General features: G+C 42.0%; 1 protein-coding gene across 3 annotated transcripts in view; it reads right to left on the bottom strand.

The window, feature by feature from the left end:
- Nucleotides 1-220: 220 nt before the first annotated feature.
- LOC147015694 (polyadenylate-binding protein-interacting protein 2B-like) overlaps nucleotides 221-24,448 on the bottom strand; it is a 65,187-nt gene continuing 40,959 nt past the window's right edge. For all 3 annotated transcript variants that reach the window (XM_085848095.1, XM_085848096.1, XM_085848094.1), the window contains exons 2-4: nucleotides 8,132-8,349; nucleotides 1,158-1,352; nucleotides 221-971 (exon numbers count right to left, since the gene is read on the bottom strand). In XM_085848095.1, the coding sequence (XP_085704221.1) occupies nucleotides 915-971; nucleotides 1,158-1,352; nucleotides 8,132-8,341 (462 nt within the window). In that variant the 5' untranslated portion in view covers nucleotides 8,342-8,349 and the 3' untranslated portion in view covers nucleotides 221-914. The remainder of the gene's footprint in view (nucleotides 972-1,157; nucleotides 1,353-8,131; nucleotides 8,350-24,448) is intronic.

Below are 24,448 nucleotides of genomic sequence, written 5' to 3'. Positions count from 1 at the left end.
TATTTATCACAACTCCGGTCATTGAAATTCACTTTGAATACAGCATACCAAACTGGACTCTCCTCGTCGAAATGTACTCCAAAAGAAAAAGAAAAATGCATTATAACTACCCATCTAAAAAAGGAGCATCAACTGCCTCGACATTTAAAAACTCACCATTTCGGAGGAAAGTGTTGACTCTGCTTAATTCCAAGTGTCAAAACAGTCGGAGTCAAGGAAATACTGCTGTACAAAAAGCTGCCACTTTATTTCTTAGCTCAAAATAATACATTTAAATTGTACATTCCGTTTGCAGATAGTGCAAAGAACGATGCACATATCCTGGCATTTTGTTTTCTCCAAATTTGACCTGCAGTTTCAGCAGTTACAGCAAGGGTACACAAATACTGATCGGTGCTACATTAAACCAGGTTTAACTGCAACAGGCTCCAAAGGTTAGCACAACAAACATTATTTTTAGCATGAAAGAAAGTTACCACTACAAAATAATTTTCTGTAATGATCTAATTTACCTTTCTCTTCTTTTTTCTTTTTACATGATTAAAAAAAAAAATGAGAACAGATGTTAATAGTACCATGCGACGTTAAAGCCGTTCCAATTAACTTCCTATGACAGCGGAACTCTGACAGCACTTCAACTAACATCCAATACTGTGCTTTAGGCAGGAAAAAGCTTACATGAGGTGTGTGTGCGTGTGTGCAGAAATGTGTTGTGGTCGATGCTATTGGACAAATCAAATCCGAATCAAAAAAGGCAGCCATTTTTGTGACGTTTGAGAAGAGGAAAAAAAATAGGCAAATAAAGTTTTGCTCTGGTTCCAAATACCGAAGCAGCTGTATGCAAACAACAATCTGTCTATACATATAGTGTTACTGGCATAAAATCTTCACAATAGACAGTCAATGTCAATCGATTAGTACTTCACACCAGGAATGAACTCCTTCGCATATGGATTCAATGTGCTTTGAACCTGAAAAATAGGATGATAAAAGAAATACGAAATCACAAATGCATAATAAGAGCAACACGAGATGTAAAAACATTGGATGGATAGAAGAACATTTTCTGTCAAGCAATAAGTTATAAATGAACCATAATGTAGACGTGAAAGTTTATAGCTGGGACTCTTTGGAGTCGAAGGATTGGCAATGCTTACCACTGGTATGGAGAACGAGGAGTGGGCGTAACCATTGGCTTCTGTCATGTTCAGGCCAGCAAGTTGCTGCTCCATGTCAGACAGAGGTTGAAGAGGAAGGTCTCGTTCCGGTATGAACCACTCACGCTCCTCCTCATCCAGCATCTCTTGAAAGCAACGCTCCAAGAACTCTTCCTCGCACAGCTCTCGTTCCACCTGTGTGACGTACACATCACATTGGAATTGGGGGACAACACATTCCCAGATGAATACATGGCTCACGATTCAGGGATCCTGTGTTTAAATCCCATGCACCATCTTCAGTTGCTTTTGGAATTCAAATAAAAGTATAGTCTTATATCTTGGCTTGGCTTGTGATGTGTGGAAAAGCTGCTCCAGAAGCTCTAAACTATGGACATATTGGGAGCAGGATGGCCAACGTGATGCTGTTTTGTCATTTTGAAGCATGCCTACAATAATCTTATCAATGTGGCAATGGCGGCTTCGTGCAGGTGTATCTTGATATTGTTGCTGACACCGTGGTTTGACGATAGATACATCGGCAATCCGCATGTAGACATGTTTTAATATATGGTGCCCCATGGCGGTCGACTTTAACATCATTCTACGAGTAGCATTTAGGCACAGTTCAGCAAAGTTGTCGAGTTTAACCATAACGTTTTAATGTCTAATTTATTCACAAGTTGAATTTGTACCATGAATGTGGATTATGTTCCAGATAGTCATGCCCATTCCTGGGTGTTTGCCCACATCACCCATGATTTGAGGAATGCTGCAAAGGCCCAAATTATCTTAGGCATGGTTCAACAGATTTGTCCAATTTAACTATAACATTTCAATATCTAATTTAAACACAATTTTTTTTTTTTAACTTTGAATATGGATTACAGGATATCCAAGTTAGCTACAATGCTTTCCAAGTGAGTCTTTTTCTACACCTCAATACACTGTAATATATATATATATATATATATATATATATATATATATATATATATATATATATATATATATATATGTATGTATACAGTGGGGAGAACAAGTATTTGATACACTGCCGATTTTGCAGGTTTCTCCACTTACAAAGCACGTAGAGGTCTGTAATTTTTATCATAGGTACACTTCAACTGTGAAAGATGGATTCTAAAAAAAAAAATCCTGAAAATCACATTGAATGATTTTAAAATAATTAATTTGCATTTTATTGCATGAAATAAGTATTTGATCACCTACCAACCAGTAAGAATTCCGGCTCTCACAGACCTGTTAGTTTTGTCTTTAAGAAGCCCTCCCATTCTCCACTCATTACCTGTATTAACTGCACCTGTTTGAATTCATTATCAGCATAAAAGACAGCTGTCCACACTCAATCAATCAGACTCCAACCTCTCCACAATGGGCAAGACCAGAGAGTTGTCTAAGGATATCAGGGACAAAATTGTTGACTTGCACAAGGCTGGGATGGGCTACAGGACATTAGGCATGCAGCTTGGTGAGAAGGCAACAACTGTTGGCGCAATCATTAGAAAATGGAAGAAGTTCAAGATAACAGTCAATCTCCCTCGGTCTGGGGCTCTATGCAAGATCTCACCTCGTGGAGCCTCAACAATCATGATAAAGGTGAGGGATCAGCCCAGAACTACACGGCAGGACTTGGTCAATGACCTGAAGAGAGCTGGGACCACAGTATCAAAGAAAACCATAAGTAACACACTACGCCGTCATGGATTAAAATCCTGCAGCACACGCAAGGTCCCTCTGCTCAAGCCAGCAATGTCCAGGCCCGTCTGAAGTTTGGCAATGACCATCTGGATGATCCAGAAGAGGAATGGGAGAAGGTCATGTGGTCTGATGAGACCAAAATAGAGCTTTTTGGTTTAAACTCCACTCGCCGTGTTTGGAGGAAGAAGGAGGATGAGTACAACCCCAAGAACACCATCCCAACCATGAAGCATGGAGGTGGAAACATCATTCTTTGGGGATGCTTTTCTGCAAAGGGGACAGAACGACTGCACCGCATTGAGGGGAGGATGGATGGGGCCATGTATCGCGAGATCTTGGCCAACAACCTCCTTCCCTCAACAAGAGCATTGATGATGGGGCGTGGCTGGGTCTTCCAGCATGACAACGACCCGAAACACACAGCCAGGGCAACTAAGGAGTGGCTCCGTAAGAAGCATCTCAAGGTCCTGGAGTGGCCTCGCCAGTCTCCAGATCTGAACCCAATAGAAAATCTTTGGAGGGAGCTGAAAGTCTATGTTGCCCAGCGACAGCCCCGAAACCTGAAGGATCTGGAGAAGATCTGTATGGAGGAGTGGGCCAAAATCCCTGCTGCAGTCTGTGCAAACCTGGTTAAGAACGACAGGAAACGTCTGATCTCTGTAATTGCAAACAAAGGTTTCTGTACCAAATATTAAGTTCTGTTTTTCTGATGTATCAAATACTTATTTCATGCAATAAAATGCAAATTAATTATTTAAATATTATACAATGTGATTTTCAGGATTTTTGTTTTGGATTCCGTCTTTCACAGTTGAAGTGTACCGATGATAAAAATTACAGACCTCTACGTGCTTTGTAAGTGGGAAAACCTGCAAAATCGGCAGTGTATCAAATACTTGTTCTCCTCACTGTATATATATATATATATATATATATATATATATATATATATATATATATATATATATATATATATATATATATATATATAGTTCTAAGGTGGTAAAAAGTTATGGCACAATCATGTAAATTACAAATGGCCTTTGACCTTTTGAACCCAAAATATCAGTTAATCTTTGTTATACAGTCCATACTTGAACCAAGGTTGGTTATGTCAAATTTTATTTCATAAATTTGGTTATGAAACTCCTTCAGTAGTTCATAAGTTATCGCAGTAACAACAACAAAAAACGACGAAGGACAGATGTACAGACGGACGGACAGACAGCACGAAAACACGCTTACGGCCTATGGCTGTGGAGGCGTACAAATATGACTTTTTGCATGAATCAGGTTCTCGGGCATTTGTCATAGGCAATTGCAGCATCAGTTTCGGTGACTTGAAAAATTAAAGTATCCTGTTTGCAGTTATGTTCCAAATCCAAAAAGGATTCTTCCGTTTGATTATGCAGTGATACTGATGATGTGGATGGAGAATATGAAAGAGTCCAGAGGCTCTAAGAAGGATTGATAAAGTAAAGTAGGTGCAAGTACGAAAATATTTTTGTGGATGCAAGTACATACTGCGGGTTGAGAGACATAATGTTGTAACTGCATTTCTGGCGAAACCAAATAAAATGGCTCTCATGTCTTTCAACACCATATTTATCTTTCATTAGCGATTTTCAGAAAATGGGAAATTTTCAGTTACAACATTATGTCTCTCAACCCGCGAAATATGGTGTTGAAAGACATGAGACATTTTATTCAACCCCGCCAAAAATGCAGTTACAACATTATGTCTCTCAACCCACGATACACAAGCAAGTCAAAACTTAAATAAGAAAAGACATAATTTGACAATGTAGAGCATCACTGGGGTCCATAGATTACAGTAGATATGAGAACTAGTGCGAACTCACTCACTCAATGACTTGACACACAGCATTACTAAAATAGCTTTTTTGTGATGGAAACATGTGAGGCTAATAAGTTATATTCCCACATCCAAATATAATATCATGAGAAATACGTCGGTATGTTTTTCTATTGATTAATTGTGAACAATCAGGATGTCTGACACACAAAGAAACCACCTTTATCAGAAGTAGAAATATGAAAGGTTTGGTCCTTGACAGCAATATGCAGATGCAGACAGACACATGGTAAAGAGACTACAGAAGTTATCAAACAGGATTGATCATCCCTAACCTGGACACAATGTACATTCAAGGTAAGAAATAAACTTGTGGTATACCTCAAACCACAGGCGGTGTGAGCAAATTCACACTCCGGAGCCGGTGTAGATAACTTTCACGTAACTAATGTGAGACCTCGACATTTGCAGGGGGGGGGGGGTTACATACGTTCCTAGAAAATGCTACGAATGTCGAATCCGTGAATGTCAGGGAATTGTTTCAATGGGAAAAATGTGGATTTTTATTTTTATAAACACTTCAGGACTGGTCTCCTTTATCCATCGCCACAGATATCAATTCAACCTGGGAATTCTTCCACAGAAACATGCTCTGTCTTATGCACAGATTCATCCCATTTTGTCTTCACTTATCTTACCCATCCTCCCACTCTTGGTACTCTGAATCCTGTGGTGAGGCAGTTGCTTTAAAACATCTTGCATTCTCCGACTGGAAGGCAAATCCGACCGAATGCAACTTCAGATCACTCCACAAAGCCAGCAACAAGTGTGTGTCTACTCTCTGGAGGAGAGAAAACAACATCTGTCCAACCTCAAGAATGAGCTTTCAAACTTGTCTCCCTCCTCTAAAACCTGGTAAGGCCTTGTTAAGTCTGTCTCTGGTGTATGCTCCCCTTACCTCACTTAAGTGGCACCACACGGAGGATGCCCAGTTGGCATCTGGCTTTGGAGGCCAATTTTGAAATGTGGCTTGCCCAAGAGGGATCATGGCTGAGAGTGAGATCCAAGAGTTTTAGTGATTGAAACTCTGAGAGGGTTGGTGAGAAAGTAGATGCGACGATTTGTGGTATGGTCCCTTTCAGAAAGAGAGAGTGAGTGTGTGGGATTTCTCAGATTGAAAGACGTATATATATATATATATATATATATATATATATATATATATATATATATATATATATATATATATATATATATATATATATATATATATATATATATATATATATATATATATATATATATATTCCAAGTATTTGACCAGTTTGTGATTTTTTTCAAGGTCTGAGGAGAGGAAAGAGGCTGCTGCCTGTCTGTCAGAAGGATGAGAGATGTCACAGCAGAGTGTGGAGTCATCAGCAAAGAGAACAAAAGGATTTTCCAGAGATTCGGAGAGATCATTGATGAAGATTAGGAATAAGATGGGGCCGAGAACACTGCCTTGGGGCACTCCAGCCTTGGCAAGGAGAGGTGAAAGTGTTCCACTGAGAGCCACACTACGAGCATGGAGGATGTGAGTAATCCAAGTGTGGAGTTGGCCTTGGATTCCAGAGGCAAAGAGTTTGGAGAGCAAGGCAGGATGTCAGACTATCTTAAGCTCGAGATATGTCCAGAGAGATGGATGGCTTTGATCTCATGTCTGATATTGCCGGGCTCCATCCATTGTTGGGAGAGTAGAAGCAGCATGTCCAAGGTAGAGTGACCAGGTCTGAATCCGAAGTGATGATCTGAGATGAGGCTGTTGGAGAAAAGGAATGATTTTATTTCAACTATGATTATGGATTCCATGACTTTGTTGATGATTGGAAGTAAGCAAATTGGTCTGTAGTTCAGGGACCTTTCTATGTTATGTTTTTAGATCTTTTTTATGTAATGCTGTGATGTTGACTGATTTTCAAGTAGATGGAAGAGGAATGACCTCGGGTAAATGACATGGTGAAAAGGCAGAGAGAGAGGAAGTGCAAGAGTAGCACAGCAGGTTTTTAGGACACATGAGCCGATTCCATCCAGTCCAGTTGCAGAGTCACAGTCGAGGGTTGCCAGAAATTTTTCCACCTTTTCAGGTGAAAAAGACAGAATTCAGCAGTTGTTGGGTATGACTAGGAAGGATGGGTACAGAGGAGGGGGTGTTGGGACATATGATTTGGAAGCAAACACAGAACTGAGGAATTCAGCCTTCTCACAAGCAGAGTTGGATGTGGTGCCATTTGAAGTGAGGGAAGGGATGGAAGGGGAGCATATACCAGAGACAGACTTGACAAGGTGTCACCAGGTTTTAGAGGAGGGAGACAAGTTTGAAAGCTCATTCTTGAGATCGGACAGATGTTGTTTTCTGCCTCTCCTGAGAGTACACACACTTGTTACGGGCTTTGTGGAATGATATGAGGTTGCCTTTGGTTGGATTTGCCTTTCTGGAGGAGAATGCAAGTTGTTTTAAAGCAACAGCGTGATCATAGGATTCAGAGTACCACGAGCGGGAGGGTGGGTAAGATAATTGAAGAAGAGGTGGGATGAATCTGTGCATAAGAGAGAGAGCAGGTTTCTGTGGAAGAATTCCCAGGCTGAATTAATATCAGCAGTGGTGGATGTAGGAGATCAATCCTGCAGTGTTAAATTTTCTTTTTTAAACAAAACGAATACACGAAGCATGAAAGTATAATCAGGTCACATTTTATAAACTGCGAATATGCGGGGTCTGCAAATGTCAAATCCGTGAATGTCGGGGTTCCTCAGTATATTCAAGGTACAAAATCGAGTTGTGGCTAAATTAGATGTAAGAATGTTATGGTTACATTCGACAACTTTGTTGAACTGTGCTTAAGGCCAATTGGGGGCACAATATTAATTGGGGGCACAATACAAGTGCTATGTTAAAGTTTGGTTGAGTGACTGACTTGCACACATACAATGACACACACAGCCACTTACAGTATGTAGTTTTGGGCTGTTCATGCATACCTTCCCCAAGTGTATCCCTGTCCCAGTTTCCCTTCCTTCATTTATTGCTAATATTCTTTTAACAAGTACCTTGATTCTTCTCCTTCCACCTTTCACAATGGAGTGCTATCAGACCCTTTTGTTTGATATGACTATTGTTTATACGATTTCAATACATCACATAACATGGGTTCTTCAGATGGAGATATGGTGCTGGTTGGATTGGTAGAACTTTAGGATCAACTCTTTATTGTATATACAAATAAGGCACAACTTTGCACCCACTCGCTCACCCCAACACCATCTCCCCATATGCCCATCCCACCCTCCCCCACTTTGTGTACATATTAATCGATGGCCCCTTTTGTTGCAAAAGCACACTCCCTGCATGCCTGATCAACCCCTGAAGTGAAATCTCGAAGGTAGACACAAACATCACCTGTTCATTGTACTCTTCCTCATTCTCCATCCACATAAACTCTTCAAACGGGTTATCGTCCCGTGGAGGTTGCACTGGTGTAAGAGCAGATTGTGCAGAGTCATGGCCTTGCATTCGGGGTGCTTGTCTTGTGTCAGTCGGCACCCTGTGGACCTCTGAAGATGCAGGTGCCAAGGAAGGTAAACTAGAACTAGATGGGGTCTTCATCATCCCACAACCTATTACCAATCAAAGAAGAGACAAATATGGCAAAGAGGTGAGCAATAACTGTTTACACCCACAAAGCAGCCAGCAATGAGCAATTTTCAAGTCCCTTGCAAAGACCATGAGAAAGAAAATCAGCAGATGGTGATTGCTCCATATGGGATTTTGAAATGGCACCATCAGCTCCATCATGAGCCATTACACAAATTATAATAATGCCACAATAACTACAAATCAAAGGATCACAGAAGGGTGGTAATGATGTTCAACTGAAAATGAAAAAAAGAGACAGTCATCATTGTCTTTCACAGAAAACTTTAACTTAGCAGTTGTAAGTACATGAAATAATCAACTTAAAACAATAAAAATAAATATAAAATTGCACCGGTGTCAGAAGGAAGCGGATCAGTTTGGCATTTTAATATGAAATTGGCAAAGTCTAGAAATGAACGAAACTCATTGGAATAACCCTGCAGAATTACACTTAAAAACCCTTCAGAATTAAACATAGAGATATATTGTTGTGGGGCCAGGTCTCGGTGGCGAGCACGACCACTAGGGGGAGCAGTCGAGTCGGCTTCACTGAACACACCGGAATTTAGGTCGTACCTTTCAGATAAATCCGAAAGGTCACGGGTCCCTTATCGGACCGAAGATCGCCAATAGGTCGACCACGTGGGATAGGGTCAATTGCCAATTTCATTATACCTAAATACCCACGTCGTCCAAACTACCGGGAAAATTCACCCTCGGCAGGATCTGCGCGATCCGGGCCGTTACCGAGCCGGATCCGAGTCGTACCCCGAGCAGAGAGTACCAGAATCCTGCTGGGCCAATTGCATGATTACGGAAACAATGAGGCCTCCTAATTCCCGTTCGCAGTGCGGCAAACCAATGATAGAAAGGACAAGGACGAGCTGGGACATTCAACAAGAGGGGATTTATTTACAGTGGGGGGAAGGGAACACACAAAGAGCAGAGTTATCCGAATAAGAAATGGAAATAATGTACAACAAGAAGCACTTAACAATTATACTTGGAGACGGGCCCACACTCAGACACACACCCAAAGAAATGGACCCCGTCGGGTCTTTTAGTGCCCCCTTCAGCTCGGAGGGAAGACGAGCTGAGGGGAGAGAACGTGCTGGCTACCTGGCAGTGTTCGCACAGCTCGATGTCCGCACCTTCCCGGAGCACCAGTCGCCAAAGGACGGACCAGGGTAGCCGAATCCAGAGGAGGCGAGACGGGGTGATCTCCCGTGATGAGATGGTCGACCACTATCGCCACGATCCACGATTCCTCAAAAACGCACTCTTGTCGACAACCACTCACTGGCTTTGGATGCCAGGTTGGAAATGTCTGAATTGAAATGTCCTTTCCCACAAGAAATGTCTCACACACGATGACAGGCTGCTTGGCAACGCCACGATCTCTGTCTCTCTACGCTGGTCTCGACCACCACACTCTTCCTCTTTAGGAGGGAGGGGCTTCTTCTCCTGGACACTTGCCTCCTGATTGGTCGGACCCATCGCGCGATTCCCTGGCTGTCTCCCATTGGACAGGCCCAAGGTAGGTGGGGCAACTCCCACCCTTTTGAGTGGAGTCGCGATCAGAGGCGTTTGTAGCTCCGCCTACCTCCTCACCTCCGACCACATGGGTAATGGCGATGGTGTTGAGTGGGGGACGGGGTGGGTGAGATGCCCGCTCCTTGCCGATTGGCCAAAGAGGGACACCATGCCCATGTTAAACTCTGCCCACGCACATGCTCACTCGCCGGTGAGCAAAGAGCACAGACAATGCCGAAAACGGAGAGTTGTTGGGGGTTGTTGGTTGGGACGTAAAATCCTAACTATAAAATAACTCCGCAGCGCACGTACAATTAATTCCCATTAGACGAGGGACGGGACCCTAACTAGAAACACGTACTTACCGATATAACTGATCTATAGGACCTGGCTGTTGTGTTAATGGACGGAGGAGCTCCTTGTGAGCCAACGGCCATCCATATCTAGTGCCCAACTGTGTCTGCGGACGTCCTCCTGCAGTTGGGTTACTTTTTATTAGGAGGTTGGTGGCAGGATTTGCACTCCGGCTACTGTAAAACCCTTCATTCCGCAAAACAAAAAAATGTGAAAACCTACTCTGTGGGAGTACCTCCTGTGCAGCTTCCCTTCGCAGGGCAGCTCACCGGATGATGGGATTGGGGCAAAGCCTTCGGGACCCCCTCATATTTGATGATAGGAGGGAAACCACGGGGTAACATTCCTGGGTCAGATTGCGGGAGAGTGTGTCGAAGTGGTGCTGAGGTGTCATCCACCAGACGGCTGTCTCCTTGGGTTAACCTGAGGCGGTCCCTTCGGGTGGGTGCCTGGAATGTCCTATCCCGAAGAGAGGATGATCGCCTCTCTCTGTTATCATCTGAGCTCAAGCGTTTGGACATCGGTATTGCAGCACTCTCTGAGGCTCGGAGACCGGATTGCGGTGAGATAATGGTGGGTGGTTACACCTACTATTGGTCTGGTCACTCTGATGGTTACCATACTCAAGGAGTTGCTGTAGCTGTTTCCAATAAGCTGACCCCAATGATAATTGAGGTAACACCGGTCAACGAGCGTATTATGAGACGAAGGATTCGTCACTCCTTAGATGTCATTTCCCTGGTCTCTGTTTATGCTCCGACTGAGGCGAATGATCTCACCGTGAAGGATGCATTCTACGCCACACTCGAGTCTGTGGTTGATCAGTGCTCCAGACGAGATACACTTCTAGTCTTGGGGGATTTCAATGCATCGACTGGCACTGATAGGGATGGTTATGAGATATGTGTTGGTCCCCAGGGGTCAGGAACTATGAACCGGAATAGCACTAAGTTCCTTGACTTTGCAAGAAGTCATGGACTTAGAGTGGCTGGCTCATGGTTTCAGCGCCCACAAGCTCATCGCTGGATTTGGTATTCCAACGCTGGCGGTGTGGAAAAGGAGATTGACCATGTCCGCGTTGATGGTCGCTGGAGGATGATCCTGAACTGCAGGGTCAACAGGAGTGCTCAGTTCTTCAATACTGACCACCGGCTTGTTGTAGCAACTCTAAAGCTGCACCTTAAATCTGGGAGAATGGTACCATCCCAGCCTTGGCTGGATGTTGGCAAGCTCAAGGATGACAGGGTAGCTGAGGAGTTTGCGAACAGGCTGAGTGGACATTTGGGGGTCTGGGTGCTTTGGTGGATCCTGAGGAGTTGTGGAGTGCCTTCAAGACCGCCGTCCTTGATGTTGCCGGTGGATGTCTTGGAACACACCGCAGGGCAAAGAAGAATTTTGTCTCTCAAGGGACACTGGATACCATTGACCAGAGTCGCAGGGCCAGGCTGAATGGCAGAGCTGAGCTGTTCAGGGAGCTGAGGCGTAAAACTGTACGTGCACTAAGGGTGGACAAGGAGGCCTTATGTTCGAGGAATCTGTGAAGGGGTAAAGCATCACCTGTGGACAGGTGATTCTCGTTCCGCTTACAGGGGAATTCGCGCATTGCGTTCATCCAAGCCCATCCCTCGGAGCACTGCAGTTAGAGCAGAGAGTGGTAGGCTCTTGACGAGGAGTCTGAAGTGAAGGCCCGCTGGGCCGGTTACTTTGAGCGGTTGTACCAGGCTGATCCACCAGCTGTCGAGTTGGACGTCAAGGGTGTTACAATCCCTGTTGCTGACCCTCCAATCAACTGTGGTCCACCTTCGCTTGTGGAAACATGGGCTGTGGTGAACGGGTTGAAACGGGGTAAAGCTCCAGGGATCTGTGGCATCCATGCTGAACTTCTCAAGGCTGGTGGAAATGCTGCACTCATGTCGTTGCATGCAGTTCTGTGCTCTGCCTGGAACACGGGCATCATCCGAACTGATTGGAAGAGGAGCCTTGTTGTTCCTCTCTGGAAAGGGAAGGGTGATCGCCAAGACTGCAACAACTACCGAGGGGTGACGCTGCTCTAAGTGCCGGGCAAGGTCTTTGCTCGGATAATTCTTGATAGGGTTCGCCACCATCTGCTTGAGCACCAGCATCCAGAGCAGTCAGGCTTTACACCAAAGAGGTCAACGATTGACCGTATCCTTGCTCTTCGTGTCCTCACTGAACGCAGACGAGAGTTTCGGCAGGGGTTGCTTGCAGACTATGTTTATCTCTGTAAAGCGTTCGATTCAGTGAATCGGGATGCCCTCTGGAGGATTCCTGGGCTTCGTGTGGTGTCACCAAAACTGATCGATCTGATGTCTGAACTCTAATCTGATACTGAGAGTGCTGTGAAATGTGGTGGTACCATCTCTGACTTATTGCCTTCGCATTCTGCGAAAGGTTATGTTTTAGTCGCTGTGTATTTATTTATTTGTGAATATGTGTGTTTGTTTGTTATTCACATAACTCAGAAAGTATTAAACCGAATTGCATGAAATTTGGTGGGATGATTCATGAGTATCCAAGGACGATTTGATTAGATTTTGGGAGCGATCCGGTCAAAGGTCAAGGTCATGAAAAGGTCAAAAACACTTTTGAGCATAACTTCCTTCATAATACAGCTATCGACATGCAAGCACCACCATATTGTTCCATGACGAGATACCTTTCGGATATGCAGTGTCGGATTTGACGTAACGTCATCGGAAGTGCGTCTAAATGACGTCACAAGATGACGTAAATTTTCAATTTTCGATCTCATCACTTTTGATCATACCGTTTTGTAGGACTTACCTTAAGGACGTCACACACCAAATTTGACTTCGATCGGACTGACCGTTATGATGTCATTGACGTTTGAACATGACGTTTTTCAATTGTGGCTAAAATGTCCTGATATTTTACACTCAAATATCTATATAATTTATAAAGCAAAGTCTCCCAAATCCAGGCATTAGGATCAGTACCAAAATATCTGTTTATTGATGTACAGGTTTTGCCAATCAACTCTATGGTCAAGGTCAAGGTCAAGGTCACACTCAAGGTTAAAATATACTTGTAGGCATAGCTTCAGATCTAATAGAGCTATTGACATGAAACCAACGTTAAAACGTTCAGTGAAATACGAGATTTCAGAATGGTTGTCCCCGATTGGACGTGACGTCCCCGGAAGTGCGTCAAAATGACGTCAAAAGATGACGTCATTTTTCAACTTTTTAATTTTTCAGTGTTTATCATTCCATTTTGTTGGACTGCCTTCAAGGAGGTTACACACCAAATTTTACGTCAATCGGACTGACGGTTGTGACGTCATGGACGTTTTAAAATGACGTTTTTCAAATGTGCCCGGAAAAAAGTTGTGGCGGCGAAGGTATGCGCTCTACCGAGTGCCCGTTCTAGTTTCCAGTTGTTCCTGGAGTTCGTCAGGGTGTGTACTGACCCCCACACTTTTCAGCACTTGTATGGACTGGATTCTTGGGAGGATGTTGGAGATATCAAGCTGCGGTGCATCGTTTAGGAATGTCAAGATCTCGGACCTTGATTTCGCAGATGATGCAGTCATCTTTGCGGAGACTTTAGATATCCTTTTGGGGACCCTCGAGGTGCTGAATAAGGAGTCGGAGCTGCCGGGATTATGGGTTTCCAGGGTCAAAACTTAGATCCAGGCTTTCAACGACATCTTGGATGCTGCTGTCCTGTCTGTGTCTGTTTGTGGTTAAATCTTTATAGTGACAAGGTTTCGGCCAAATAAGCCTTCTTCAAATAAGCCCAAATACATATATAAATGCTCGTCTTCCCTCCGAGCTGAAGGGGGCACATATATACATTTATATCTGTATTTGGGCTTATTTGAAGAAGGCTTATTTGGCCGAAACCTTGTCACGATAAAGATCGTCGTCCACATGCAACATCCGTGGCTCATTTCTCATTAAATTTCTTCCCATTATCCAGATTATATATTATATATAGTGATCGTTTTGGGTCCAGAAGTGATCTTTTTTGAGCTTTTGGGTTAAACCGCGTCGTCCTGCATGGGAAAATGCGCCCAAAATGGCGCCAAGCTGCTCTTCCGGCGGGAAGCGTACGGGAGGTAGTTCGGATGGTGATATTAAACACCAGGGCTCAGAAATCGCCATGCAGATTCTTTTCACGATCGCACTTGCCAACGCCACTACTCTGCAAAATGGTGCCGTCTTATTCCCCGATGGCACAACACGAGGCTCTAAGGCGCGGTCTCACACGACCTAGCCGAACAGTCAATGGCTAGCGTCTTGCTCCATCACGTGGGCAAATCTGCCTCAGTACGAACACTAGAATCGTGCAGCCTTCTTCACCGTATCGAGGGGAAGCAAGAAAAACCAGACCTCCATCTCCAAGCGCGTACCTCACAGGACCTCCCTTCCCGCTCCCGTTTGCGTCCCGAAGGCGATCCTGACTCAATCCTATCCTCTCTGACCTACCACCCATCAATCATCCACCCCAGAGGCGTGGTCACGCTCGTTGTCATTCCTGAAGGCAGGGTTTTCGCCTACTTGGAAATGTCCGGCTCGGTTGTTGTTGTTCCAAGGACGTGATTCCTTTTCAATTGCCGGTCTTAAAATGCAAAAAACATAGGAAAAGGTCAAAGGGGACAATCACATACTGAGAGAAATTATCCTGAAAACACGTTACAATTAAGCTCACAGTTTCCCTACTTAATTTACATCAAAATGTATCCTACATGTCCACAGACCACGCTACTCCACACAATCCTATCTTTCCTACGAAATTTCTCCATCTACCCCTCAAACATTTTATATACATTTGAGGTGAATGCACCCGGCACTGCCTGGGTTCTTTTTGAATGAATTTAATCTTCTATACATATGTCTGACGCGAGCACAGTATCGGTTCCCTATTGGGCCATGGCAGCCATTGGCTAAGGGGGTTGGTGAGGGGGAAACACACCCCCTTCCCGCCCCCCCCGCCCCCGGCCGAGGGGACTTGCCACATAGCCTATAACCTTCTCGGGGCCCATCCCAACATTTTTTGTTTCAGTGGTTAGCTCCTATCTTTCACCTTTCAGGAGATTAGCACGTGCAGACAAACAAACAAACAGACAAACAAAAAATTAAAATAATATGTTAGATATATTGTACATGGCGTTGGCCCCATGTCAATCGGCTGAACTTTAAAAATTAATGTTACGAAATCAGGTGATGACGTCAATTCGGAAACCGGAAGTCGGAAGTACAATTATTTTACATCGGGACACTCCTGGGTACATGTTCTGTCAGCATGTGAAGTTTGGTGAGGATCAGTCCAGTACTTTTCGTGTGCTTAGGTCACAGACAAACAGACACACTTTCAAATATATATATATATATATATATATATATATATATATATATATATATATATATATATATATAGTCGTGTCCACAGGTTTACCCCTACCTGGACGGATAGCCAATCGGCTTCCCTTGGGGGCTTACAGCCGAGATTCTCGGAGATTATGACGTGCGCGGGGCAGGGGTGGCAATGTCGGAGCAGATGGAAACACAGCACAAGAGGGTTTATTTCGAACCCACGACAGATAGACAGACACAAGCAACTTAAATAAATACGGGGTTTAATGAAAATAAATCAAATATTTACAATGCTAATAATTCAAAACGGGATAATACCGAGACGGAACGTGAGGTAAAACTGAATGTAATTTTGAGGCACCTCCACACAGACAAGGGGGCAAATAAATAAATTAAAATCCCTTCTTTATTCTGGCATTTGGCTTTGGGTCCAGAAGTGATCTTTTATGAGCTTTGGAGTCGAGCTGCATCGTCCTGCATGGGAAAATGCGCCCAAAATGGTGCGCAGCCACTCTCTGGGCAGGCAAACGTACAAGAGGAAACTCGGGCAACAACACTCAACGCCAAGGCTCAGAAACCGCCATGCAGATTCTTTCGTCGATCGTCCTCACCGACGCTGCTGCTCTGCAAAATGGTGCTGTCTCTTTCCCCGATGGCACAACATGAGGTTTCAAGGCTGGTCTCACACAATCCAGCCCAACAATCTAGCCAACGTCTTGCTTCACCACGAGAGCCAATTCGCCTCAGCATAAACACAAGAATCGTGCTGTCTGCTTCACCGCGTCAAGGGAAAGCCAGCTGTAATGCCCTTCTCTTTCAGCTGCCAATCCTGTCTCTCTCGCTTCTGTCCTGCACACTCCTTCTGTTCTGACGATGAACCTCACTCCCTCCTGTTTGTCTGTCCTTCATTTCCCCTCTGAACCTAACCTTTTTCCTCCTTTCTGACGTCACGCCCATCAATTATCCACTCCGGGGGCATTGTTTGCTCGCTGTCATTTTGGAGGCAGAGTTTTCTGCCTGCTTGGACGTGTAGCTCAGTTGTTGTTGTGTTACGGATATGATCCCTTTTTATCGCCGGTCTTGAAATACAAAAACATAGGAAAAGGTCAAAGGGGGCAATTACATACTTGGAGAAATTAGCATTAAACTCTACCGAATTAACACAGCACCACCCCCGGGTGGTGACACGTGACACTTAAGCTCACAGTTTCCCCACTTAATTTACATTGAGATGTCTCCTACTCGTCCACGGACCAAACTACTCAAAACAATACTATCTTTCCAAAGAAATTCCTCCATCGACCCCACAAACATAACAATATATATGTTGATAAACTTGAAGCAGAATATCCAGGTGTTTACTGTACGAACTCAACATCAGCATTTCTCACTATTAATCAATAGTTTGGGGTGTTCATCACTGAGAGCTTTGTTCATCACTTTTATACATTGCAATCATGTTCATCACTGTTAATCATTGCAAGCTTTGCAAATACGACAAAACTCACGTTGTGGTGTCATGGCATCTGAAAAAATTTAAACGATCATACAAGAGGGTTGGAAACCTCAAGCAATTTAAAGTTAAAAAAAAAAACTAAAAACTAAACAAGAGCTCAAGTGAGCACAATATACGCCCGAACAAGAAGGTATATACAGAATTGTGCTACTACATGGAAAACAGCATCCTGGTTGCCATGACAACCACTTTAGATGACGAACATATGTCGCGACACACCGTCTCCACAGTCGGTACCTATGTACAAAATATGAAACGTGAAAGTTGAAAACTTTGGGAGTTAGAGTGCGGACATGAACAGACGGACGGATGGACGACCGGTATCACATAATACGCCCCGATATATATATATATATATATATATATATATATATATATATATATATATATATATATATATATATATATATATATATATATATATATATATATATATATATATATATACAGTAGTACCTCTACTTACGAATTTAATTCGTTCTGGGAGTAGTTTCGTAACCTGAAACCTTCGTAAGTAGAGACTCCTTTTGAATGTAAATGCGCTCATCCGTTCCAAGCCCCGCAAAATTCGGACATTTTTTTAATAAATCAAAAAAATGCATCAGAACATGAAACAAATACATGTTAAAATTAGATTACCGCACAATAAACATAAAACGAGAGGCACATAATGTAAAAAACAAAGAATAAAGGAAATAATAAAAATATTCATTTACCTTTTAACTGCTATTCTCGTTACTTTTTGGCCTCTTTGTTTACTGGTCCTTATGAGCAGTGTTTTTTGCCTCGCGTTTCGTGAAGAATTGATCCAATGACGTCTGCTTTTGCCGGCTTTTAACAATCCGTCGGAAATGCGCGAGGCAGACATCGTCATAGTGCGCGATAGCCCGACTTGTGAACACTTTTTCCGGGTGATTCTTTTCAACAAATTCCGAGACTTCATGGAATTTTCCTAAAATGTCTTTGATTTGGGCTGATGGAATAATGGCTGCCTCCTCCTCCTCCTCCTCCTCCTCCTCCTCCTCGTCCTCTTTGAACTCCTCCTGCACCGCGGTGCGTTGCATCACCTCCGCTTCGTGGTCGGCGCTACATGCCTCGCCATGGCGAAGAACAGAGTGAAGTCCAGTCCTCCTTTTAAACTTCTCGAACCACCCACGCGATGCCTTAAACTCCTGGTGTAGTCCTTGCGCCGAATTTCCCTCGCCTGTATCCTCCTTCACGAGGTCAGTGAAGATGGCGGTTGCCTTTGCGCAAATTATGGCCTCTGTCACTGTGTCACCAGTGATTTCTTTCTCCTTTATCCACACGAGTAACAACCTCTCCATCTCATCGTTCACTGCCGACCTCCTCTTGGAAATGACAGAGAGACCTTTGGAAGGAGCCGTAGCTTTTAGGGCTTCCTTTTGTTTTATTATCGTGCCGATCGTAGATATATTACGGCGATATTCTTTTGAGAGATCAATCAAACGCATCCCCTTTTCATACCTTTCTATTATCTCTTGCTTTGTTTGTATGGCCAGAAAAACTCTTCTTCTTCTTTTCTTCATTGCTTTCTTGGGGTCCATTGTGAATAAAAGTTACTGTAACACTGTCCGAGCACTTCGTAGCGGGACCATAGACTGTATACAGTATAACTATATTTACAGAGCGGGACGGGGACACGAAGAGCATGCTGGGATACACGCATACGCAAAGGGTTGCCAGGCAGATTTTAGGCGATAGCCAATGGCAGAGCAGCTACAAGTTTGTTTACATTCGGGAAACTCTGGGAGCAGCGAAAAGCAGCGCGTACTGTACTGTATTTTTGACTTCGTATCCTGAAACGCCTTCGTATCTAGAGGCAATATTTTCCCATTCAGGCGCTTTGTAACCTGAAACATTCGTAAGTAGAGGTACCACTGTATATATATATATATGTATATATATATATATATATATATATATATATATATATATATATATATATATATATATATATATATATATATATATATATATAGATATATATATATGTAGGGTGAATATATTGATTCTGGCTCACTTTTCCCCATGTAAATGAATGGGGGATTTTCAGCGATTCATTTTTTTTCCCCTAAAAAGTAAACCCCCTTTTTATCCCAAGGTATATTTATTTGTCTTCCCTTTTAACCAAGGGACACTTTTTTTTTTTTTAAATAACCAATGCAATAAGATAAAGATTTGTTCAAGTAGTAAAGTAGTAATGTGATTTGTTAAAGGTGATTCGAAAGAAATATCTGAAACATGTAAGCCGAGGGACACTCTTTTTCAAATAACCAATGCATATTGTTTAGCTCACTCATTGAACCTATAAAGATTTGTTCATTCTCAAATTCCTTCAATAGTTTAATTTTCTTTGCACAATAATCCCCATCTAAAATATTTAAAAACAAAACATTTGAATCTTTATATTTTTTAAGATACCCCTTTTGTGCCATTACGAAATGATAAACTTCTCTTAATGCTCTTGTTTGACCGACTCCTGAGCCACCGGTTATTTTTTAAGCCACGCCTACTTTTCATAAGCTCCACCCACTTTTCCCTAAGCCCCGCCCACTTCTCATAAGATTTTATACGTCATGCCCACTTTTCCTAAACCCCGCCCACTTTCCATGAGGTATTTTCATAAACCACGCCCACTTTTCTTAAGCCCCACCCACTTTTGCAAAGCCCTGCCTACTCTTCCATCATTTCTAGTTCATCTCTGACTCACAAAGAAATCACTAGAAAATTCTAGAATGTTATGCTTTTGAAAAATTTCCCAACGAAGGCTTGCCTGGGCTTGCCCAGGGAATTTCCAAAGGAAACCACACCCACCAGTCTTTCCCTATAAAAGCCTCAAGCCCAGGCTCCATTTTAAACATTTTTTTGCTGGCAATGGTGTGCTGTGTGCTTGCCTGGAGATCGACTATTTGTATGGAACTAAACCTTCAAGTTGATGAACTGGATTCAAACCTCTTATCCATTGAGGTAAGATTTTATTTCCCTATTTTCAGTTTGATTTAAGCATCGACTCATTTAATAATTAAATAACTTAATTAATACATTATTATTTTCTCTCACAGGAAGTTGTATCTGAAAATACCGATTTTGCCACAACTTGGGGCGAAATTGTTGGCTTGGTTGAAGACCTTGTGAGCGACCAAGACCCACAGAACGAGCTAGGCCTTGAGTGGGATGACTTTGAGGTTCCTTGGAGATTGACGACTTGCATGGAACTAAACCTTCAAGTTGATGAACTGGATTCAAACCTCTTATCTGTTGAGGTAAGATTTTATTTTCCTATTTTCGAAGTTTGAATGAAGCATACTCATTTAATAATTAAATCACTTAATTAATACATTATTATTTTCTCTCACAGGAAATTGTATCTGAAATACGAAATGAAAATACTGCTTTTGCTACAACTTGGGGCGAAATTGTTGGCTTGGTTGAAGACCTTATGAGCGACCAAGACCCACAGAACAAGTTTGTCCTTGATGACCCAACCAAAGAGTTATACCTTGGAGACCAGCAAAATCCTGAAAAGGAGTTTTGCAACAATAGTACTCATTGCGAGTTATCAAGACAATACCCCCTGAACAAGTTATACCTTGATGAGCCAGAATACAAGTTTTACCTTGGAGACTCACAAATTTCAGACATTTTGAAAAATGGAGTTTTCCTTGATGATCCACAGTTATACTATGTGAGATCTATCACTGAAACCCATAAAAATTGGAAAAATGGAGTTTTCCTTGATGATCCACAGTTATACTATGTGAGATCTATCACCGAAACCCACAATATTTCTGGAAATTGTGATTCTACCTTGGAGTCTTGGATAGATGGTTATATTTTTGGAGACTTGAAATGTGGGTTCTGGCTTGATAACTCACAATGTGATACGTATCTTGGAAACTCAACAGGAATGTGGTTATACCTTGGAGACTTGGAAAGTTGGGTTTATTTTGGAGACTTGAAATGCTACCACTCTTTGGGATCTAAACCTATCAAGAAAGTTCTTACTCCCCCTTTCTACGTCATCAAACCTGAAAGCCTTAAAAGACAGAATTGGAAGAAGAGAAAGAAAATGTAAAAAATATATATATATATATATATATATATATATATATATATATATATATATATATATATATATATATATAAATAGGTGTAAGTCTCATTTTGAAAAAGACAGTGTTGGGCGAGGGTTGGGGGGTTGGGGTTGAGATTTTGAATGTGAGGGTTGGGACACACACACACATCAACAAACAAAAGTTAAGCCTTGACTATTCAGTTGAGGATTCTGTGTTTGGGGTTCACAGATCTAAGAATGTCCCCCTTCACACACATTATATACTGTTATACACCTCGGACTTGGCCCTCGAGTGTCCACAACGGTGTATAGTAGGAGGGAGTGAAGCGCCAACCCATTGCTCCCATTGCGCGCACGCGCACGCACGCGCGCACGCACACACACCAACAAACAAAAGTTAAGCCTTGACTATTCAGTTGAGGATTCTGTGTTTGGGGTTCACAGATCTAAGAACGTCCCCCTTGACACACATTATATACTGTTATACACCTCGGACTTGGTCCTCGAGTATCCACAACGGTGTATAGTAGGAGGGAGTGAAGGACCAACCCATTGCTCCCATGGGTATTATCTGCATAGTTTTGTCTTTTGTAATTCCTGTGAATAAAATGACCCTAAAATCTCTTCCCCTTCTAAATCATATATCTTATAAATCCAAGGAACTGTATCTATTACATAAACAATTTTAAAAAGTTCGTTCATCCATCGTTTAATATAACCTAATTCAAAATGAGATTTCCACCTATATTCTTATGATATCACCAACTTTGAACTTAGGTTTTCTGACATTATTCTCTTTTTCATATTTTAATTTTGTAAATGTTTCTGATGGTTTCATATTTGTTGACGTGTGAATCGTGTCATTATACTTATCCACAATATCCTGAATAAAAGATGACCATTGTTGTGAACCGAGTTGTGTGAATTTTTTATATAGTCTCTCTTTTAAGGTACGATTAAAACGTTCAACAACAACGGCCTTCCCTTCATTAAAGGTACTGTATAATGTAATACTGTTATTTTTTAGAAAATTCATAAATGTCTTGTTATAAAACTCTCTACCCTCATCAGTCCACAATTTTTTAGGTTTTCTCTTACTTTTATTAAATATCTGTTGAAAGGCTAACATAAGAGTATTACCTGTTTTGTTTTTTAAAGGGACATCCCATGCGTATCTAATCCTCAAATTGATAACGGTTAAAGCATACTTGTACCCCTTATCATTATTGAGTTCAATCAAATCAGCGGATCAGATATAATCAATTTCCTTGGAATAAACCTTCCTTCTACGAAACTTTGTGAATATTGGTTTATGTAATTCATCAGCTAATTGCTCTTCAGTCTTAATGACATCATTAGAGCCTATAAGTTTTTTTGAATTTCCAAGTGCAAGTTTCAATTCAGCACTGATTATCTTCTTCACGATGAACCTATCAACTTTTTCTCTCAAGGTTGGATTTTGTATCAGAGACAAATTATACAACATTTCTCTATCGGCTTCATGCTTTTCTTCCAAAGTTGTGGTATTCCCATAAATCAATATCGTGTCTCATGCACACTTCATCAACCCTATTGATGGGCTTACTCCATGATTTAGGATTGTCTGCCGCATCTAATCTTTTATCCAAGTCTGTGCCTGGACCACAGAAAGAATACCCTGGTAGATGTAATTCCCCTGGTATTCCAGTAGTTGTAAATTTACTTCCTGATAAAAAAACTTTTGTATATCTCCTCCGAGTTTGTGTTTGGAGATAAATTGATTTTTTTTTTGAACCACACACCGAACATATACCTTTTTGTATAACCCTGTTATTTTTACTTTTAATATATGAAATATTTTTAGTATTAGTTTTCTTTTTATATTTGAGACAATAACTCATTTATTTATGAGAAAAACTCCTGCAGAGTGCAAAAACCTTTTTAGTTTCCAACATGCACATTTGAATCTTAATTTTTAAAACATAAAGAATCCTTAGAAATGCCTTCACTCTCTCCTCCATTTATTTAAGAAAAAAAAATGAAAAATTTGAATTAAAATGAATGTCTTGCCAATGTCAATTGTCTTGTCGAAAATTTTGCAAATAGACTTGTCAATTCTTTGTTTTCCTCCTCGGTGGGTTGAGTTATTTTCTGTAATACCCCCAATCTTTTTTTAATCTCACTGGTTTCCATATTTTCATATTTATTTAGTCTCGCTCTTTCCTCCCTCTCCTTCTCTCTCTTCTCTCTCTCCTCTTTCTCTCTTCTCCTTTTCCTCCTCTTCTCTCTCTTCAACTCCTTCCTCGTCCCTTACTATCCTTGAATCGCTTACACCCCATAAAATATCATACATATATTCATCAGGATTTCTTGTTATTCCTGTATCCAAAATATTTTTTTTTTACAACAGGAAACCAATAATATTTATTTTGAATTTCGAAAAGAGCCTTACGTTTTCTTAACTTTATAATTTTTCATTATTTAACATTCAAATTAAATCAAAAGTTGTCGGTTTATCAACATCAGCATAATGCCAATCTTTTATTGAAAATACCTCATTCTTATGTTGTAGAACATATTTATTAAAATACCGAATACCCTTTTCTTGAAGGTATGTTTGGACATAGAAATGATAATTTTCTTGAAGCCTTCTTGCTGTCATTTATGTATTAGAAATATATTGTTGTGGTTACCAAATTCGCAAACCACCATTCAGGTCCCTTAGGTGAGATATCTCGGTAAGTACATGTGTAGTTAGGCCCAAACCCGTTGTCTAGTGGGAATACATGTCATTTATGCGTGCTGCGACTCTTCAGGATAGCCGTTTTTCTTTTACTATCTTAAATTTGGACCAACCGCCATTGTTACAACCACAACATCAACCACCCACCGCGGCGCCGCTTCACGTCACACCTCGCAACCGTCGCATCGCCACCGTTCTTGCGCCGCTTGTGGGTACCGGTGTTGGACTCGTGCAGGGCGCGCGCCGAACAGCGTGTACAAAACCACGGATTTTCCACTTCAAAAACGGATCAAAAACGACACGCCCACTTTTGTTCCGTCCAATCGGTGAGCGAGGGGCGATTTGACCCCGCCCCCAGGGCGTTGGAGGGCGATCGATATATGCAAATTTATGGATCAAAAAGCATTCACGCCCACTTTTTCTCGGGCCAATGGGGAGCGAGGTGAAAGGTCGAAGGGAGGGGGTCAAAGATGAGAGAGCGAAGCCACGGGGCTTATAT

This window comes from Eptatretus burgeri, chromosome 12, assembly GCF_056783735.1.
Source record: "Eptatretus burgeri isolate ZD-2024b chromosome 12, Ebu_testis_v1, whole genome shotgun sequence".
In the NCBI taxonomy this organism is placed as follows: Eukaryota; Metazoa; Chordata; class Myxini; order Myxiniformes; family Myxinidae; genus Eptatretus; species Eptatretus burgeri.
The sequence above is the reverse complement of the archived record's forward strand: the minus strand, read 5'-3'. Positions and strand labels throughout refer to the sequence as shown.